The sequence below is a fragment of the Bos javanicus genome, chromosome 17, assembly GCF_032452875.1.
Source record: "Bos javanicus breed banteng chromosome 17, ARS-OSU_banteng_1.0, whole genome shotgun sequence".
NCBI lineage: Eukaryota > Metazoa > Chordata > Mammalia > Artiodactyla > Bovidae > Bos > Bos javanicus.
Genome location: NC_083884.1, coordinates 37,410,531 through 37,433,522, shown reverse-complemented (window position 1 = coordinate 37,433,522; position 22,992 = coordinate 37,410,531). Strand labels below are relative to the sequence as shown.

General features: G+C 36.1%; 1 protein-coding gene across 1 annotated transcript in view; it reads right to left on the bottom strand.

The window, feature by feature from the left end:
- FSTL5 (follistatin like 5) overlaps nucleotides 1–22,992 on the bottom strand; it is a 928,941-nt gene that overhangs the window by 287,953 nt on the left and 617,996 nt on the right. The window contains exon 7 of the mRNA XM_061384275.1: nucleotides 21,911–22,077. Coding sequence (XP_061240259.1) covers nucleotides 21,911–22,077 — 167 coding nt within the window. The remainder of the gene's footprint in view (nucleotides 1–21,910; nucleotides 22,078–22,992) is intronic.

Below are 22,992 nucleotides of genomic sequence, written 5' to 3'. Positions count from 1 at the left end.
CTATACATCTTTGAATGGGGCTCGCTAGTTTCCTTTGCTAAGGAACTTAAAAATGGCTTCAAATTGTATGGATGTATTATTCATTCAAATTATAATTCTGTCTGCATATACGAACCAAAATGAAAGGACTAAAGTTAACTACAAAGCAATAATTGAAATTATACCATTAAAAATTAACATAACCCTCATCTTGTATGGGTGTAGGTATGCTGTTCATTTACATATGTCATGTGTTCAGAAGTAAATGAGTTGATACACTTTTCAAAAATGATAATTTAGAATGGTTAGTAAATATTTAGTTTCCTTGCTTTTTATGCTATAAATGTAAGTATGCTCTAAAAAAAAATGGAACACCCTGATTTTATTTGATATGTTCAAGTCTTTTATTAATATATTGCCTTCACTTACTCTAAGACATAACAGGGACCGTCATGTCTGTTAAGGCACCATGCCATTTGAAGCCCACATACCTTTGCAAAACTACTTATCCACCACTCCTTCATCTAAGTATCCTCCCAACTGCAAAACCAATATAATCTTAAATGTCTTTATGTCTCTAAAAACTTAAATTTAACTACTCTTTTCTATTTATATATTAATATATGAAGTATACAAATATATATATGTATCAAGCAGTTTTATACTGTATTATTGAATGTAATGCAGTCATTTTCTTTCTTTATTCCTTCTACCTGTGAGATAGAAGGCCTACCTGTTGAGGCCTGAAATGATATTTCTTGTAGGTGTATTCTTACCATCTAGCTGAGTGCCTGGAATAGTGTAGCAGTTGAATCAACATTTGGGGATCATAAAGAATAAACGATGATCAAATATGTATTTCTCCTCATCTTTTTTTATCCACTTTATTGCATATGGTAGAAGATTAAATTGAAAGTGTAGTAAAAAATCAATATGTTTAATCAGAAATGTTATTAAAGAAATTGAATCCAAAAATTATTGAGCTATGCTTGGCTTAAATGATTGACTGCCATTAAACATCAGTTGATTGATAATCCTTGATGTGGTAAAATAAATAAATAAAATCCCTAGCAAGGTTTTAACTATAAAAAAGCCCGGGAACAAACTAAGTAATGCAGATTTGAAAATATAAAACATGTCACTATGTCATTTGTTCTTTGAGCATTTAAAATTTTTTGACTATTTTCTTTGTCCATATAGTGCTAACATCATAACATGAAATTGAACAGACAAAGGTCCTTATGTTCAGAGTTTCTAGTCCAGAAAAGAAAGAAGTATATTCATAGATTTATTGTGATACAGTATGTAATGTAGTTACTAGGCAAAGAACTTAAAAACAAATCAAGTTTAGGCATAGAAAGTATTTGTCTATTTTTAAAGGAGAAATGGATTTAGGTACATGGAAGGGGCAAGGGAAGGTTTTCCAAATGAGAGAAGAATGTTTTTGACAAAACTAATAGTAATAACATACCAGGTGGTGCTAGTGGTAAAGAACCCGCCCGCCAATGCAAGAAATGTAAGAGATCCCTGGGTTGGGAAGATTCCCAAGAATACTCTACTAATCTTGCCTGAAGAATCTCATGGACAGAGGAGCCTGGCAGACTACAGTCTATGTGGATGCACAGAAGTGAACATGACTGAAGTGACTTAGCATGCACGCAACAGAGAATGGGTGGTGTTTTGGAAAGTTTGTAGTAAAGAGTGAACATGGGTGAAATGTAGGAAGAATTAATAGATAATAGGCTTTTAAGAATACATTAAACAATTTTAATCTTTCCTTTTTCCTGAAACCGACAAGAAGTCATTAAAGGTTCTTAAAGAGGAAAGTGAAATTTGCAGATGTAAATTTTATGGAGCTATGTCTGACTGTATTATGAATAAAAGGGTAATCTCAGTAGCCAAGGATGAAGTTTGAAGGTAAGAATTGATGAGGTTAAACTAAGGCAGCTGGAGAAGGCAATGGTGACCCACTCCAGTACTCTCACCTGGAAAATCCCACGGATGGAAGAGCCTGGTAGGCTGCAGAACGTGGGGTCGCGAAGAGTTGGACATGACTGAACGACTTCACTTTCACTTTTCACTTTCATGCATTGGAGAAGGAAATGGCAACCCACTCCAGTGTTCTTGCCTGGAGAATCCCAGGGACGGGGGAGCCTGGTGGGCTGCTGTCTATGGGGTTGCACAGAGTCAGACACGACTGAAGCAACTTAGCAGCAGCAGCATGGCACATTAGATTTAAGGACAAAACTGAGAAATAATTCTAGCCATACTCAGTTTGTGGTTACATTTACATGAACTGGGAAAGACACAAATATTATAGGTTTAAGGGTAAAATTATTGCCTTGAATTTTGCACATTTAAATGGATATATCAGTGCTCAGAAGAAAAATTTCAAGTAGAACTATGATTTGGAATATATCAGCTTAAAAAGTAATTAGAGCCCTAGGTTCAGAGCCATGATAATGAAAAAAAGAAAAAGGAGAAAACAAGCCTGATCACTTCCAGAACTTGTATAGATATTTGGCCTTGGTCCTTGCTGAAAGAAAAGAGAAATGTCACAGTGATGTCCTATTTCCCTACTACTATTCCGCATAAATGTATTTAAATGACATGATCTTCCATAAGTTTGAAAATGGAACATAAATTAAAAATTAAAAAAAAAATACCAGGTACTCAACAAACTGATATGTGAATATTTATTCCACTCATTCAGACATGAATGAGTGGAATATTTATTCCACTCATTCATTTTATCTTTAACTATGATTAGATAAACTTTGCAAGAGTAAGTTCCCAAAGAATCTAGGCAAACACATTTTAAGATATTCTTTTTAATGATTGATTTTAAGATTCTTTGAGAACTGAATTATAAAATGCAGTGCTCTACAATATCAGCAGAAGAAAAAAGCAATTTAGGAATAATATTAATTTTAATGCAAATTAAATATTTTTAGGCAGTATTTATAATTAAGTGCAATTTCACCAAGTTATCAAATGTTATGAAACTGCATAACATATATTTAGTAGAAAGATGAATATCTATTTCATGTTGTATATTTGTGGGGGGAATTCAACTTCCTCAGCCCTGCCAAAGCTCCCTTCTTGATTTGTCTTGGAAGATTTTAAATCATAAATATTCTCTGATTTCACTTGGATTTTAAAAGCCACAGTGGCCTCAGTCTTATATTAAAAATGAGCCAGTGATAAAAAAATTACATGATGAATGATGTGTTATAAACATTGTGTCTACATTTTTGTTGAAGGGAAAAAGAGATGGCTTGTTTATAGTCTAGAGAAGAAAAAAGACAATTGCTTTCTTTTTAAATAACTAGTTTTGATTGTGTGCTCCAATATTTCCCATATTAAAACATAACACTTCAGGGTTCTAAAAAAGTTAAAAAGAAAATTTAATAATTTTAATTGTTTGTGCTAAGTCATTTCAGTCATGTCTGACTCTTTAAAATCCCATGGACTGTGGCCTGCCAGGCTCCTCTGTCAATGGGATTCTCCAGGCAAGAACACTGAGTGGTTCTTCCTCTTCCAGGGGATCTTCCCCACCCAGGGATAGAACCCATGTCTCTCCCATTTCCTGCCTTAGTAGGCAGGTTCTTCACCACTAACACCACCTGGTTTTATGTAATTTGGGCTGTTACCAATGAATGGAGTAAAGGTAAAACTGTCCCTTTTATGTATATATGAAATATATGAAAACAAATATGCCCCACGAGTCCTGTGGCTCAGCTGAAAATAACTTTAAAAACCCCACATTTAAAGGAAAAAGTTATATTTCTACACTGTTTTAATGCTAAAATTAAGTAACAGAATATCTTCTGTTTCTAGGAACTAAATATGGCTTAGGGATTTTACTTCTAAATTTGAAGAACAATATATACCTTGAAACTTTTTTTTTTTTTTAACCAGAATAGAGTATAATATTCTATATTAAGCATTTAATGGCTTTAGTAATCCAGACATATAAATAACATTCTATTTATTATGCTTTTATATGCTATCATCCAGTGCTAGTTTTTCCAGCTATATACTAGAAAATTTAGCATAAAAAAAAAAAACCTAGTAATACGACAAGCTGCCACACCAGCAACTGGATCCTGATTTGAAACAAAATGTTTATTTTAATTGTTTCATTATCTGTGATTTTTTCCAACAGAATGCTATTTTATATGGAGATCAACTATACATGGTGAAAGTTACATCAAATAAATTGCAGAGATAGAGCAATCTTGGGAATGATCAGAAGGAAAAGTCATCAGACTGAATGAAAAAGTGGTTAGTAAAATATTAAGGAAACTGAAAAGTGAAAGTGAAGTTGTTCAGTCGTGTCTGACTGTTGCAACCCCATGGACTGTTAACCCCATGCTCCTCTGGCCATGAAATTTTCCAGGCAAGAGTACTGGAGTGGGTTGCCATTTCCTTCTACAGGGGATCTTCCCTACCCAGGAATTGAACCCTGGTCTCCCACATTGCGGGCAGATGCTTTACCACCTGAGCCACCAAAGGACTGCAAAAGCAAAACAATGAAAGAAATAAGTTAAAACAGATAGAACTATGGATGGAACTTAAATGGTATGTAGAGTTGTTCACATTTGAATTCAGAGGGATAATCATATTTAATCAATGCAGAAAGACAAAGCATAATTGCAACATTTTATATCCTCTTAGATGGCCTTGTAAAGAGAGTTTGAGATTGGTCTCCTTTGTAACTGAAAGCTGAGCAGTTATGCCCAGCTAAACAATTGTATTTACAGGTCTTCCTGGTATAGTTTTTGCAATAACGGCACATTAGTGACCTATAAACAGTGCGGGACTTCCAGGAACAAGTGCCATTCATCTTTCACCTGCTTTGTACTACTATGAGCCTTGATTATAGCTTGATGGAATATAGATTGGTAACTGGAGGTCCCATAGCCCTCCTGAACCCTGAGATGATCCTGGAGATGAAAGCCATGCTCCTGGAATGCTAGAAAAGATGGTAAATTGAATTCCAGATGCCACATTGAGCAATAATTCAGCTGTGGACAGTATATTCCATGAAACAGTAAACTTCTGTCCTTTCAATCGACTATTTTTTTTTTTTTTCAGTAATCTACTTGGTGTTGGACACAGTTACTAGCACAGGTTCAGTTCAGTTGAGTTCAGTTGCTCAGTCGTGTCCGACTCTTTGAGACCCCATGAATCGCAGCACACCAGGCCTCCCTGTCCATCACCAACTCCCAGAGTTCACTCAAACTCATGTCCATCGAGTCAGTGATGCCATCCAGCCATCTCATCCTCTGTCTTCCCCTTCTCCTCTTGCCCCCAATCCCTCCCAGCATTAGGGTCTTTTCCAATGAGTCAACTCTTTGCATGAGGTGGCCAAAATATTGGAGTTTCAGCTTCAGCATCAGTCCTTTCAATGAACACCCAGGACTGATCTCCTTTAGGATGGACTGGTTGGATGTCCTTGCAGTCCAAGGGACTCTCAAGAGTCTTCTCCAATACCACAGTTCAAAAGCACCAATTCTTCGGCGCTCAGCCTTCTTCACAGTCCAACTCTCACATCCATACTTGACCACTGGAAAAACCATAGCCTTGACTAGACAGACATTTGTTGGCAAAGTAATGTCTCTGCTTTTCAATGTGCTATCTAGGTTGGAAATAACTTTCCTTCCAAGGAGTAAGAGTCTTTTAATTTCATGGCTGCAGTCACCATCTGCAGTGATTTTTGAGCCCCCCAAAACAAAGTCTGCCACTGTTTCCACTGTTTCTCCACCTATTTCCCATGAAGTGATGGGACCAGATGCCATGATCTTAGTTTTCTGAATGTTGAGCTTTAAGCCAACTTTTTCACTTTCCTCTTTCACAGGTTAAATAGATGTAAAAAATAAAAATCACATAATAAATCTTGAGAATGAGAAAATGAAAAGAATTTACAGAACCCAGGATTTTCCTTCAGTTGAACTTTTAGCATTTCAAAAATTCATATCAGTGATATAAGCCTGAGTGATATTTTTAGAAGAGTAGCATAATGCAATATTCAAACTAATTTGAGTTTCATGTAAATTGAGTGTCAGACTTAACAAATAATATATGGCATCTAGTTAAAGTTGAATTTCAGATAGATAAGAAATATGTTATATGAGCATATCACATGCAACGTTTGGTAGGTACATACCTATGTTAAAAATTGATTTATCATATATCTGAAATTGAAATTAACCTAGAAGTTCTGCATTTTATCTAACAGGTCTACCTATAAAGTTGGTGAAAGTCATAGTTATGCTTATTATTTAGGTAATTTTCAAAATAATATTTTCATGGGGCTCTGCTCGGCTATTCACCATGATCTACAGTGCCATATAAAATCAATCTAACAATAGTTATAAAATAACATGTTTTTTATTGAGCACTTATGTCACTGAATTTTACAATAATACTTTCTTAGTAGATAAAGATATAGAAGCTTAATCTTCAATCAATTTGTTGTGGTCACACAGCTAAAAAATAGCAAAACTAGGACTGGAATCTAGGTCGATAACATATAATTTCATTTCAATGTTAAGTATATCCAGATTGTAATATAACTTAATGAATGGTGAAAGATACAGATATTAAAAATAAAATACAGACAGGATGTTTAAACCTATATTTTTCTCAGCCAAAATCAAGAAAAAAAATTTTCTTTCCAGAGATGTACTGAAACTTTTCTTGGTAAAGTCAAGACACTCAAAAAAATGCTATATTTCAGCTCCTCTCTTTTCTTCACTTCTGACCACCAATCCTGTCAGTGAATTCTGTCATCTGTCCACATTCCTCTCAATTCTATATCTTTGTCTATATACTCACCTTGCCTTCCTTAATCAAGCCTCCTTAATAAAGTGAAAATGAAAGTGAAGTCACTCAATCCTGTCTGAATCTTTGTGACCCCATGGACAGTAACCTACCAGGCTCCTCCGTCCATGGGATTTTCCAGGCCAGAGTACTGGAGTGGGCTGCCATTTCCTTCTCCAGGGGATCTTCCCAACCCAGGGATAGAACCCAGGTCTCCTGCATTGCAGACACTTTACCATCTGAGCCACCAGGGAAGCCTTCCTTAATAAAAGGAAATTGCAAACCAGAAAGCAGCTGGAGAGAAGTAAGTTGAATAGAAGACTCTTATTCTATACTTTGTCATCCTCATCTTCATCCCCTTATCACCATCAGATCAGAATTAGGACTCACGCTCAGTCACAACAATACCAGATTTGAAGCTTGGGTGTCACACTTCATCCAAAACTGGGTGATCAAAATAAGCCAGTTATCTCTTTTGGGACCTTGGGCAGAAAGAGGATTGCTGCTGCTGCTAAGTCGCTTCAGTCGTGTCCAACTCTATGCAACCCCATTGACGGAAGCCCACCAGGCTCCCCCGTCCCTGGGAAAGAGGATTGAGGACATACCAAAAAAGATAGATGAATACATAGTAGCTAACTGAATGTAATGGCATATCTTTAGATGAAGGATTAATACAAGATTGCTAATAGGGAGAAACAGCAGCATGATTTTAAAGTTGCATGAATAGAAACAAATCTTCCAATTTCAGTGGCTATGGCTGGATACAATTTGGTTCTGCCATTTTCTGCAAGTCTCCAACTCTGTTATTACTATATGTATCCTATGTTCTATTCACATTATTTCAGGTAAATGTCAGTGCTCCTTGAAATAAATATTAGGAAGAAGAGAAGAAAAAGGAAGAGTGAGTAGGTGAAAGAAGTGAGAGAGAGGAAAATACAAAGTAACTAGTTTGATTGAATATTTACAGTATGACTTACTGAGTGTTACCAGCTGAAAATATCTCACCAAAAAAATATGAATTCATTCTATTGGTATATTCAATTCACAGAAAAGGAAGCTGGGGCACAAGGAGGTTACATAACTTGCTAGAGGACATGTCACTCCCAAGAGACTTTTATTAACTGGGTTCTAGATAGTCTGAGGAGAAGGAAATTGCAACCCACTCCAGTGTTCTTGCCTGGAGAATCCCAGGGACGGAGGAGCCTGGTGGGCTGCCGTCTATGGGGTCGCACACAGTCGGACACGACTGAAGTGACTTAGCAGCAGCAGCAGCAGATAGTCTGAATCCCCAGCCTATGTTGCAAACCTCTGTATCATCTTTCCTCCAGTAATTCAGCAGTCTCATTTTTAATCATTTGCCTACAAAACAGGCAAAGTGAATGTCTTCAAACATCAATTGATCATCAATCCTGCACAAATATCAGAGTATAACGCACCTATTTGTAATATATAGGAGCCAGAATTATCTGGGATCCATTTTATAAAGGGCAGCAGAACACTACAGAGCTTCTCACTTCCATGCAATGGTTAAGCTCATGATCTAGAGTAAATTAGACCATGTAAACATCCCATTTAAAAGCTCACCATTTGTACATGTTTCAATGCCATTCTCCCAAATCATCCCACCCTCTCCCTCTCCCACAGATAAAATATACCATTTAAAAGCTCACCAACTTGGGGTGAACAACTCTCTTAGCATAAATCCTCATGTGTGTAAATAGGAACTTATTTCTTGCTTCATGTAGTCGTTTTTAAGGCTAGTGAGGTAATGAGGTAATGAGATGTAATATAAATATATCATTAAATAAACAAAACTATATCTGCGGTCCATGGGAAGGGGATTCAAAGTGTATTCACAGGACTTCTGCACCTGAGAATAGCAGTAAGTGGATATAAAGGTGAAGAGTAAGTATGCTTTAAAAAAGTCTATATTATTTTAATCTTTTGCAATCAGAAGGTATTCATGTACTGAGTAGGTAAATAAATACTAAATATTATTTATATTAAGTAATCAGAAAATACTACAAATTGTTACTGATTCCCTTTGACTTAAAATGCAATGATAAATTTAACTTTACACAGTTTAATGGAATTGAGACCCACTTTTGAGAAAACAGACAATACACTAACAGGGTATGAAAACTGACTCATATCTGAATTTTTGAAAGTCTTCTTTGCTTATAAACAAATTAAAATGTATTTTACTATGGTAAGATTATCTTGATCTTTCAATACATCAGAAATCCACATAAGACATTGAAAATACATTTAGGAGACATAATTACCAATATTTCTTAATATATTAAATTGAAAAAATAATTAGACAACATTTGTAGTGGTAAACAATAGAATATATTTTTCTAGTTTTAAGCAGGACAAAGATTTAATAAAGATATTAGGAAGGTCATAGAATAACCAAGATATCAGCATGTCAGCTTAGGGAATGAGAGGGCAGGAAAGATGCACAGGCCACATACTGAAAGTGGCCACCTGGAGACCCCAGTGAAGCTGAATGCTGACCAACTCCTGACCTTTTGTTACTCATGTCCTTGAAAGTGGGATCCTGCTGCCACAGCGCTCACTAGGTAGGATGGGTGGGGAGGGTAGATTCTGTGAAGCACCTGCATTTGCCTGTTCTTTCTTATAAAAAGAAATCTGGTTCAGCATTCTCTTTATTATAATCTGATTCACATATCTGCCCCCTCAAGAAGGCAGATTAAGAATTTTGGTTTCCACTTTGGGGCTGACAAAAACCAAAACATTTCCAAAATATTTAAAGGGGTTCAGTAACCAAAAATCACAACAGATGTCCATCAGAGACAGTACTAAAAATATGTGTATTTATATGGTGAAGTCTTTATATTAGTAGATTTTAATTAAGCAGAAATAAATATAAAGACTATCACAAATGATAGTTTATAACTGTTTAATATCATATTTTGGTTTTATTAGTAAATGCACTTAAATGAATTTTGATAATTTGGCAGATGATGTCATAGCACTCTATGAAAATTCCAGGAGCATATCAGGTAGTTGAATAAATATCCCTTTTTTCAAAGGCATCTTTGGATATTCCTCAGAGCTTTACTCGAAAAGCTTGTAGTTTTGTGTGCACTATAGATTATGAATGTTTGTTCAACTTAATTAAATATGGCTTGATATGAAATCGAAACTTTGTAAATACTGGAATTTTTTAAGTTCTCAATATTTTTATACTGTGTGAAATATGCTCAAAATAATTTCATCTAATAAATACAATTTATTGATGCCAGAATCATCTAATATTTACATTATTTGAGAGCTCTAACTTACCTATAATCATTTTTTCTCTGGAAATTTCTAGATTCTATAACAGTCAAGAATAAGAAAGTAAGCAAAGTAATTTATAAGGTCCATGCACAAGAATGTGTCTACTTTTGCATGTTGTCCACATATTATAACTCCATGAATATCACTCATAGCATACTTCCCCTTATTCTTTTTTTTTTTTAATTTAAATTTATTTATTTTAATTAGAGGCTAATTACTTTACAATATTGTATTGGTTTTGCCATACATCAACATGACTCCGCCACGGGTGTACATGTGTTCCCAATCCTGAACCCCCACTCCCGCCTCTCTCCCCATACCATCCCTCTGGTTCATCCCAGTGCACCAGCCCCAAGCTTCCTGTATCCTGCATTGAACCTGGACTGGCGATTCATTTCTTATATAATATTATACATGTTTCAATGCCATTCTCCCAAATCATCCCCCCCCCCAATAGAGTCCAAAAGACTGTTCTATACATCTGTGTCTCTTCTGCTGTCTCGCATACAGGGTTATCGTTACCATCTTTCTAAATTCCATATATATGCATTAGTGTACTGTATTGGTGTTTTTCTTTCTGGCTTACTTCACTCTGTGTAATAGGCTCCAGTTTCATCCACCTCATTAGAACTGATTCAAATGTATTCTTTTTAATGGCTGAGTAATACTCCATTGTGTATATGTACCACTGCTTTCTTATCCATTCATCTGCTGATGGACATCTAGGTTGTTTCCATATCCTTATTCTTGAAACAGTTCAAATGATCTTATTTTGAGGTATCCAAACTGAAGTACATTGAATATATTAGCTTCTTTAAAATAACTGTATTAAGCTTGATAGTAAGGATGCAGATAGCAAATAAAACAAAAAATGCAGAGAGTGGTTTAAGATTGTGGCATAGAACTTACCTCATTCCACCTACATACCAATTCTACAACTATAGATTGATCAACTCCCTCAGAGAAAGAGCTGTGATCTAGCTAACAGCTTCTCTGCAAGAAGGGATCACATTGATATGGTAGAAGATGCAGAGACACAGACTCTCAATAAACTTTATACCCAGTGCAGCAAGACCCTAGCAGGAGGAAGTCCACAATTACAGACTTCACTCTGAGGAGCTAGGAGTTCAGTCCCACCTCAGGCAACCCTAACCTGAGAACTTGCACTGGAAATATGAATCTCCAAAAGTCAGGCTTTGAAAATCAGTGGGGCTTACATTCAGGATACCCAAAAGCCTGTGAGGAATGGAGAGTCTGCTTTCAAAGGGCTTATGTGTAGACTCATTGACACCAAGACCCACTGTAAAGGCACCAATTTGAAAAATGCCTAGACCCCAAGTGAAGGAGATTTACTAGCTAATCTTAGGAGTCATTTGAGGCTTTCTCTGGGCATAGAAGCACTGATAGGAGCTATTTTTGCTCTCATACTCCACCTTGGAAGAGCCAGGACCGGGGAGCACCAGCTTCTGTGACCCCTCTACCTTGCTAGTGCTAGCTGGCTTACCCTATCCACATACTCTCCCAAAGCCTCACTGAAAGCAGTGATCTCACCTCTCCCATGAGCCTCATGTGGCCCTGCTGCAGGCAGTAGGCTGCTCCAGCTCTGCTCCTCCCTGATTTCATAGTCCTGTTGAAGTTGATGACTTTGCTCCGTCCACAAACCCTCATATGAACCTGCTGAAGCTGGCAAGCTCACCCCAACTCTGTGGCCCCACATAAGTTGGCAAGCATACATTCATACCATACAGGGGACACTCCTTGAGCACTGGGCTTAAGTGGCCAAGGGGGTCTGTATTTCTTGACCCTATAGGTTTGAAATAATTGGAAAGAAAGTTCTTGGTAAGCTACCACTCCCAGGATACAACACAGACACCCTCAAACTTTTTGTGACAAAGGCTTCTTTATTTGTCCTGTATGATCAGCCTGAACATCAGCTTCAGATTTACAATATGCCTAGAGGCTGCAAAGAGTTCTCAGCAAATGTAGGTTGGGGATGCCATCTTCATGCTCTCTTTTGGCCTTGCTACAGCTCACTGGTACTTCTCAGAAAGGACATTATACACTCATCTGGAACCCTGGTTTTTGCAACTGTATCCAAGGATACATTTTCAAATCACCTGATCTGAGGCTAGCAAGGGTAATGAAGGCAGTTCACAGGAATGTATATATTTGCATTTTTAAAAGCTCCTGCTTGTGGATCTGGCTTCCAATTAGCCTAAACCTTGGTGTTTACAAATGTCTCTTTATCAGTAACACTGACAAGGTTTGGTATGGTCTCAACAACTGGAAGCTATCAAGAATACAATGGACTGCTTAGGCAATCAGGAAGATTCTAGAATCAAGCAGTACTAAGGCAAGATTGAAAAATGACAATGCCTACCTTTAAGACTATGAGAGATAGATGTTTCACCTAATACATGGAAGGAAACTCAGAGAACATAGAGAAACAAGAAAAACATAAAGAAACATAGAAACATAGAGAAACAAGAAAATAAGGACATAAAGGAAAATGTTACAAACAGAAGAATAAGGTAAAATAGTAAGGGGGAAAAAAAACTTAAAAATATAGATTTAATTTACCTGATAAAGAGTTAAAGCAATTGTCTCTGAACATGCATAACAGTGGGTGAACACAGTGAGAAGTTCAACAGAGACATAAAAAAATATAGGGAAGTATAAAAAAGAAGTCACAGAGCTGAAGACTATAAGAACTGAACTAAAAATACACTAGAAAAGTTCAAAAGCAGTCTTGATGAAGCAAAGAATTAATCAGCGACCTAAAAACCAGAACAGTGGAACTCACCCAAAGAGAGCAACTAAAAAAAAAATAATAATACTAATAATAACTAAAAAAATAAAAATAGCTTAAGAGATCTATGGATTAGAGGATATCATTCTGATTAGATGGGTCCCAGAAGAATACATTTCAAGAAATAGTGGCTGAAATCTTCTTTAACCTGGAGAAGAAAACACATTCAGATCCAGGCAGCACAAAAAAGTTCTAAAACAGATGAACTCAAAAAGATCCACACCAAGCACATTGTAATTGAAATGTTAAAAGATAAAGAAAGGAGAGAGTTTTAAAAGTAGCCAAAAAAAAAAAAAAAAAGCAAAAGGAACAAACGAAAAGAAACAAAAAACTATCTTTTACATACAAGTAAATTCCAAAGTAAATCCCCTTAAACCTATCACCTAGCTTCCTAACAGAAACTTTGCAGGCCAGAAGGAAGTAGAATGATTTATTCAAAGTGCTGAAAGTACAAAAAACAAACAAAAATATCTAACCAAGAATACTCTATTTAGCAAAGTTAGGTTATGAGATTCATTTCTGGTCTAAAGTTACACATAGACTGAAAGTGAAAGAATAGAAAAAAAACATCCTGTGCAAATGAAAACAAAAGGAAAGCTGGTATAGCTATACTCATATCAAACAAAACAGACTTTAAAACAAAAACTATAAAAGACAAAGAAAGATAATGCATTATGATAAAGGGGTCAAGCTGATAGGAATGACATAAATATATAATCCAACTTGTAAATATACAGTCACTCAACAAATAAGCACCTACATATATAAAGCAAATATTAAAAGGGAGAAATTGACAGCACCAAAATGATAGTAGGGAGCTTTAATACCTCATTAACATCAATGGGCAAACTATCCAGACAAATCAATTTTAAAAATTGGACTTAAAAATATACCAGTTGACCTTTAAATAAATAAATAAATAAATATATATATATATATATATATATAAAACAATCAATTCAAAATCAGCAGAATACATATTTTTAAGTGCACGTGGAATTTCCTCTAGTTAAGCCAGAAAAAAAGGCCTCAATAAATTGAAATAGACTGAAATCAATTTGGCATTTTTTTTCTGACCACAATACTATAAAACTAGAAATCAATTACAAGAAGAAAGCTAAAAAAGTTAGCAATGTAACATTAAACAACATAATACTGAGAGAAACCAAAGAGAAATCAAGAGTTCCCAGAGACAAATTAAAGTAGAAAAACAGTGCTCCAAAATTTATGAAATGTAGGAAAATCAGTTCTAAGAGAGAAATTCATAGTAATTTAGGCCTCCCTCAAGAAATAAGAACAATTGGAAATCAACAATCCATTCTTAAAAGTAAAGGAATTGAGAAAAACACGAAAAACAAATCCAAAGTTATTAGAAAGAAAGAAATAATAAATACCAGAGCAGAAATAAATAACATAGACACTACAAATAAAACAATAGAAATTAAACTAAAGACTGTTTTTTTTTGCAGGGGGATGGGGCAGATAAAATCCACATTTTCACCTAAGGAAAAATAAAGAAAAACATCTCAAATAAATAAAATAAGAAATGAAAAAAAAGTCACAATTCATATAGAAATACAAAAGATCCTGAATAGCCAGAGTAAACTTGAGAAAGAAGAATGGAGCTGGAGGAATCAACTTTCCTCACTCCAGGTTATATTACAAAGCTACAGTCATCAAGACTGTATAATACTGGCACAAAAACAGAAATATTGACCAATGGAACAAGACAGAAAGCTCAGAAATAAACCCATGCACCTGTGGGTACCTTAATGTTGACAAAGGAGGCAAGAATATACATTGGGGCAAAGACAACATCTTCAGTAAGTGGCGCTGGGAAAACTGGACAGCTACATGTAAAAGAACGAAATTAGAACACTTCCTAACACCATACGCAAAGGTACTCTCAAAATGGGTTAAAGACCTAAATGTAAGACCAGCAACTATAAAACTCTTAGAGGAAAACTTAGGGAGAAAACTTGATGACATGATCAAAGTAAGATCCTCTATGACCCACCTCCTAGAGTAATGGAAATAAAAACAAAAATAAACAAATAGTATCTGCTTAAACTTAAAAACTTTTACACAGCAAAGGAAACTATTAGCAAGGTGAAAAGACAACCCTCAGAATGGGAGAAAATGATAGTAAATGAAACAGTTGACAAAGGATTAATTTCCAAGATATACAGTTTAAACAATTCATACCAGAAAAAAAAAAAAAAAAACACCTAATCAAAAAGTGGGAAAAAGACATAAACATATATTTCTCCAAGGAAGACATACAGATGACTAACAAACACATGAAATGATGCTCAATATCACTCATTGTTAGAGAAATGCAAATCAAAACTGCAATGAGGCATCACCTCACAGCAGTCAGAATGGCCATCATCAAAACATCTACAAACAATAAATGCTGGAGAGGGTGTGGAGAAAAGGGAACCCACTTGCACTGTTTGTGGGAATGAAAATTGATACAGCCACTATAGAAAATAGAATGAAGTTGCCTTAAAAAACTAGGAATAAAACCACCATATGAACCAGCAATCCCATTCCTAGGCATATAACCCTGAGGAAGCCAAAACTGAAAAAGACACTTGTACCCCAATATTAATTGCAGCTCTATTTACGATAGCTAGAATATGTAAGCAACCTAAATGTCCATTGACAGATGAATGGATAAATAAGTAGTGGTATGCATATACAATGAAATATTACTCAGCCATAAAAAGGAACACACTTGAATCAGTTCTAATGAGGTGGAAGAACATAGAGCCTATTATACAGACTGAAGTATATCAGAAAGAGAAAGATAAATATTGTATACTAAGGCATATATACAGAATCTATAAAAATGGTACCAAAGAATTTATTTGTAGGGCACAATGGAAAATAAACATAGAGAACAGACTTACAGACATGGGGAGAGCAGAGGAGAGGCTGAGATGTATGGAGTAACATGGAAACTTACATTCATTTCAGTTCAGTTACTCAGTCACGTGTCACTCTTGGTGATCCGATGGACTGCTGCACCCTAGGCTTCCCTGTACATCGCCAACTCCTGGAGCTTTCTCAGACTCATGTCCATCAAGTCAGTGATGCCATCAAAGCATCTCATTCTCTGCTGCCCCCTTTTCCTTCTACCTTTAATCTTTCCCAGAATCAGGGTATTTTCTAATGAGTCAGTTTTTCGCATCAGGTGGCCAAAGTATTGGAGTTTCAGCTTCAGCATCAGTCCTTCCAGTGAATATTCAGGACTGACTTCCTTTAGAATTGACTGGTTTGATCTTCTTGTAGTCCAAGGAACTCTCAAGTCTTCTCCAACATCACAGTTCAAAAGCATCAATTCTTCAGCGCTCATTGTTCTTTATAGTCCAACTCTCACATCCATATAAGACTACTGGAAAAAACATACCTTTAACTAGATGGACCTTTGTTGGCAAAGTTATGTCTCTGCTATTTAATATGCTGTCTAGGTTGGTCACAGCTTTTCTTCCAAGGAGCAAGCATCTTTTAATTTCATGGCTGCAGTCACCATCTGCAGTGATTTTGAAGCCCAAGAAAATAGTCTGTCACTGTTTCCATTGTTTCCCCATTTATTTGCCATGAAGTGATGGGACTGGATGCCAAGAAATTAGTTTTGTGAATGTTGAGTTTTAAGCCAGCTTTTTCACTCTCCTCTTTCACTTTCATCAAGAGTCTTTAAGTACCTCTTAACTTTCTACCATAAGGGTGGTGTCTTCTGGGTATCTGAGGTTATTGATATTTCTCCTAGCAATCTTGATTTCAGCTTGTGCTTCATCCAGCTTGGCATTTCATGTGATGTACTCTGTATAAAAGTTAAATAAGCAGGGTGACAGTGTACAGCCTTGACATATTCCTTTCCAAATTTGGAACCAGTCTGTCATTGCATGTCTGTTACTAACTGTTGTTTCTTGACCTGCATACAGATTTCTCAAGAGGCAGTTAAGGTAGCCTGGTATTCCCATCTCTTTCAGAATTTTCCACAGTTTTTTGTGATCCACACAGTCAAAGGCTTTGGCATAGTCAATAAAGCAGAAGTAGATTTTTTTTTTTTTTTTTTTGGAATTCTCTTGCTTTTTCTATGACTGAATGGATGTTGGCAATTTGATATCTGGTTCCTCTGCCTTTTCTAAATCCAACCTGAACATCTGGAAGTTCACAGTTCACATACTGTTGAAGCCTAGCTTGCAGAATTGTGAGCATTACTTTGCTAGTGTGAGATGAGTGCACTTTTGTGGTAGTTTGAACATTTTTTGGCATTGCCCTTTTTTGGGATTGTAATGAAATCTGACCTTTTCCAGTCCTGTGGCCACTGCTGAGTTTTCCAAATTTGCTGGCATATTGGGTGCAGCACTTTCACAGCATCACCTTTCAGGATTTGAAATAGCTCAACTTTTTCAGGTGACAGGTGAATTCTGTCACCTCCTCAAGCTTTGTTTGTAGTGAGCTTCGTATGGCCCATTTAACTTCACTTTCCAGGATGCCTGGCTGTAGGTGAATGATCACACCATTGTGGATATCTGGGTCATTAAGATCTTTTTTTATAGTTCTTCTGTTTATTCTTGCCACCTCTTCTTAATGTCTTTTGCTTCTGTTAGGTCCATACAATTTCTGTCCTTTATTGTGCCCATCTTTGCATGAAATATTCCCTTGGTATCACTAATTTTCTTGAAGAGATCTCTAGTCTTTCCCATTCTATTGTTTTCCTCTATTTCTTTGCATTGATCCCTGGGGAATGCTTTCTTATCGCTCCTTGCTGTTCTCTGTAACTCTGCATTCAAATGGCTATACTTTTCCTTTTCTCCTTTGCCTTTCACTTCTCTTTTTTTCTCAGCTATTTGTAAGACCTCCTCAGACAACCGTTTTGCCTTTTTGCATTTCTCTTTCTTGGGCATGGTCTGGATCACTGTGTCCTGTACAATGTCAGGAACCTCCATCCATAGTTCTTCAGGCACTGTATCAGTTCTAAGCCCTTGAATCTGTTTGTCACTTCCACTGTATAATCATAAGGTCTTTGATCTAGGTCATAGCTGAATTACCGTATGTAAAATAGATTGCCAACTGGAATTTGCTGTATGTTGCAGGAAACTCAGACAGGGGCTCTGTATCAATCTAGCATGGTGGAAAGGGGAGTGAGACAGGAGGAGTTTCGAGAGGGAGAAGATATATGTATACCTATGGCTGATTCATGTTGAGGTTTGATAGAAAAGAACAAAATTATGTAAAACAATTATCCTTCAATTAATAAATAAATAAATTTAAAAATGAAGAGATTGTTACAACTGATACGAGAGAAACGTATAGGATCATAAAATACTACTATATATAATTGTCCAACTCTGTGCGACCCCATAGACGGCAGCCCACTAGGCTCTCCTGTCCCTGGAATTCTCCAGGCAAGAACACTGGAGTCGGTTGCCATTTCCTTCTCCAATGCATGAAAGTGAAAAGTGAAAGTGAAGTCCCTCAGTTGTATCAGACTCTTAGCGACCCCATGGACCGCAGCCTACCAGGCTCCTCCGTCCATAGGATTTTCCAGGCAAGAGTACTGGAGTGGGGTGCCATTGCCTTCTCCGACTATATATAATTATACACTAGCAAATTGACAACCTAAAAGAAATGAATAAATTCTTTGAAAAAAACAGAACAAGTTATTATAAAATTTCTTTGGAATCATAAAGACCTTGAATAGTGTAATCACTCTTTTTTTTTAATTTAATTTTATTTTATTTTTTAACTTTACAATATTGTATTGGTTTTGCCATATGTCAAAATGAATAGCAAAACAAAGCTGGAGGCATCATGCTTCCTGATTACAAACAATACTACAAACCTATAGTAATAAAAAGAATATGGTCTTCCATGGAAACAGATACATATATCAATGGAAAAGAATAAAGAACCCAGAAATAAACTCACAGATAATAACATTAATAATAAAGGAGCCAAGAATATGCAATGGGGAAGAACAGTCCCTTAAATAAATTGTGTTGGGAAGATCGGACAGCCATACGCAAAAGATTGAAATTGGACCACTATCCTACACCATACATAAAAATAAATACAAAATGGATTAAAGACTTGTATGTGATACCTGAAACCATAAAATCTTCTAGAAGGAAACATAGGTGCTAAGCTCCTTGTGTTTGAGCAAACTCCTGGAGATAGTGAAGGAAAGGGATGCCTGGCATGCTGCAGTCCATGGGGTCACAGACACAACTGAGTAACTGAACAACAACAGCAAAGCTCCTTGATATCACACTTCTTGTGGACTTTTGGGCTCTTAGCCAAAAAAACAATGGCAACCAAAGCAAAAACAAGCAAGTAGAGTGCATTAAATAAAATGCTTCTGGACAGCAAAGGATAAAAAAAAACAAAAACAAAAACCTACTGAATGGGAGAAAATATTTGCTTGGTAAGGAGTTAATATCCAAAACATATCAATACCTCAAATACCTCAATAGCAAAACAGCCAACAATCCAATCAAAAACATAGGTAGAGAATCCAAATAGATATTTTTCCTAAGAAGAAATTCAGATTGACAACAGCCACATAAAAAGATGTTCAACATCACTATTAGAGAAATGCAAATCAAAACCACAGTAAGATATCACCTCACACCTGTTAGAATGACAGTTATCAAAACTACAAGTGCTAGAGAGGATGTGGAGAAAAGGGAAACCTTGTACACTGTTGGTAGAAATGTCAGTTGGTACAGCCATAATGGAAAACAGTATGGAGATTACTAATACAATTAAAAATAAAGCTACCATATAATCCAGGTATTCCACTTCTGTGTACTTAGCCTAAGAAAATGAACACACTAATTCAAAAAGATATATGTGTTTCTATGTTTAATACAGCATTATTTACAACAATTAATATATGGAAGCAAATTACTGCCTATCCATGGATGAATGGATAATGATGTAATGCACATATATTTCTGTGTGTTTGTGCTCAGTTGCTCAGTTCTGTTCAACTATTTGTGACTTGATGGACTGTAGCCCTACAGGCTCCTCTCTCCATGGGATCTTTTAGGCAAGAATACTTGAGTGAGTTGTCATTTCCTCCACTAGGCAATTGTCCCGACCCAGGGATTGAATGCATATCTCCTGTGTCTCCTGCATTGCAGGCAGATTTTTTACCTGCTGAGTGATTCCCTCCAATGGCTTAGCAGTTTAAAAATACACCTGAGAAGGAGGGGACACGAGTTCAATCCCTGAGTCAGTACAATACACTGGAGGAGGGTATGGCAACCGACTCCAATATTCTTGCCAGAAAATACCATGGTCAGAGGAGCCTGGTGGGCTGTGGTCCATGGGGTCACAAAGAGTTGGATGCAACTGAGGAGAGCTCTTTTTCTCTCTCTCTTCCTCTCTCACACACACACACACAAATATACACACAGCAAATACTACTCAGTCAAATAAAAAGAAGTAAATGTCATTTTCTATAGCAGACCAAAGGGTATTATGCTAAATGAAATAAGTCAGACAATTTCACTTATATATGGCATATAAAAACAAAGCAAACATACAGCACAGAACTTGTATATACAGAGGACAGATGGGCAGTTACCAGATTGGAAAGGATAAAAGAGTTGGGGAAATGAATGAAGGGGGTCAATTATATGATGATGGATGGTAACTAGACTTATTATGGTAATCGCTTTATAATGTGTTCAAAGATTGATTGCTTTATGGTTTATGTCTGAAACAAATAAAATATTATATACCATTTTACCTCAGTTAAAAAAAAAAAAAGCAAACCCAATAACCCATAACACAAACCTGAGATGATTTTGTCTAAGGCCATGCCTCTTAAAAAATTTTGAATGGTCCTGAGATTATGGCACAAAATGTCTTAGCATCTTTGCGAATTAAACATTATTCTCCATATAACATGAGGAAATTTCCCAGATATAAGCAAAGTTAGAAAAATTTTATCAAAATAAAAAATTATAAAATTGGAGGCATTTCTCTTTTGAAACTTTCAAAGACATTAAACAAGAATATTAGTAAAATGTAACAAATATGAGTGAATATTTTGCACCTATGATTTAGGGATTCTTTATGAAGTAGCAAAGAATAAGTGGATAGGTGATGGCTCTCTTAAGCGAGAGTAAAAAAGTAACTAAAATTTATACACAAATACATCACTAAGGAAAAGGATTGGCTCAACTTATTTCTGCAGACATCCCATAACATACAATTTTCACTTCTTTCCATCATCTAAGATGATGGTCACTTCTTCATGCTCATTTTCAACAGACAACATAGAAGGAAGAAATTCATTTCCTGTGGTTGTTTTGGTTTTGTCTCACAACTGGGGCTGTACCCTATTGAATTTAGATTCTGAATCTCTAGGTATAAACAGTGATGAAATATATTCCTTCATTCCAGGAAATAAGCCACTTATTTATTTTATTAATATGTGTTGTTCTAATACATTATGAAGTATTTGAAGCTAAAACTGCCTTAACCCACTTAACACTTCGTAAGCTACATGCTGTTGCAACTCTAATAGCTAGTATATAAAGACTGAAAGAAAAGTGCAAGTGTAGTCGCTCAGTCATGTCCGACTCTTTGCGACCCCATGGACTGTAGCTCGCCAGGCTCCTTCATCCATGGGATTTTCCAGGCAAGAGTACTGGAGTGGGTTGCCATTTGATTAGTTGTTGGTAATTACAGAAATTCTTAGACCCAGAACTTTATGATTTAAGTTGAGGCAATTTCACCAACACAGTGGTATATACTGTGCTTACTATGCTTAAACAAGTGATTTGGATACAATTAAATATTCCATAAATGCCTTCCACACAGTAGAATGGATATGGCAGTGTAATAATTCTATTCAATTGTAATATCTGATTTCATTAAGCTCCTCAGACTTCACAAGGTCTAGACTGTATCACACAAGATACACAAATTATACACAACCTCTGTTGATGTACTCACATTGATGTCTTCTAAATCTAAGTTGTTCAGAATAATATTGTTCCTCTTCCAAATGATGGGGGGTCTCAGTGCTCCCTGAATGGCACAGCTCAGAACAGTACTCTGCCCCACCGTTGCTGCTGTGACGCTTAGTTTCTGATCTTCAGGCAGACTCAACTGGATAACCTCTGAAAAGATAAAGTGTCAGGAATGTTGAGGAGCATGTAGTTTTGTAAAGTTAATTAGTGTAAAGTTTCTGAATACAACTAATTAAAGCTTTTAAATTGTATAAAATGGAGAAAAGCTTGTGATGAAATGAGAAAAAGAGTAAATTGTTTCCAATAAAAGGTCAGAATGACATTTCAGTTTCATTGATTGACAGGCATCCTCATGAGGCACAGAACTATTAAACATGAAATGAATATCAGGAGTAGAGTTATAATAAGCCTGGCAGATTGCACCCAGAAGAGAGATAAATTATTTAACTGCCAAATCGACATGTAGTGTGTCACCGGCATTGAAATAAAAATGATGTTGTTTATTCACTGATAGATTTATATTGTGGGTGAGGTGAGATCATTGCTGGCTGGCTTCAGAGAACACTAGCATAGCTGAATGGATAAAATGCATCATTATGCTGGGAAACATAAATTGACTCTAAAGGAGTAAGATTTATTTGGGAAGTTGAAGGAGGGAAAACTGAAGTTCACCAACCAAACAACAATTTCCTAAAATTCTGTCAGCTGCCTCTATCACACAGTGTGAGTACAGTAAAGCCATTTCCTTATTCATCAAATTTACATATATTTTAAATAACCATAGAACATATTTCTAATTATAATGCTATAGCAGGAAATATAATTTGAATCTGGATCTGCTTTCCTGTCCTGATTCCAGACAATTCTTACCAATGTTGGGAATGAATTGTGTCATTCCCAGCATCACCTATTATCAGCAGAAATGTCTGGGATAATCCCACCTGTCTTTATCCATATAACAATTGCCCTTTAGTTTTCAAATGACATTCACCGGCACACTATCATTTCTATGCTATGATGGAGTCATGCATTTTGATTTTGCTCAGTCTCTTTCAGGAAAGAAAG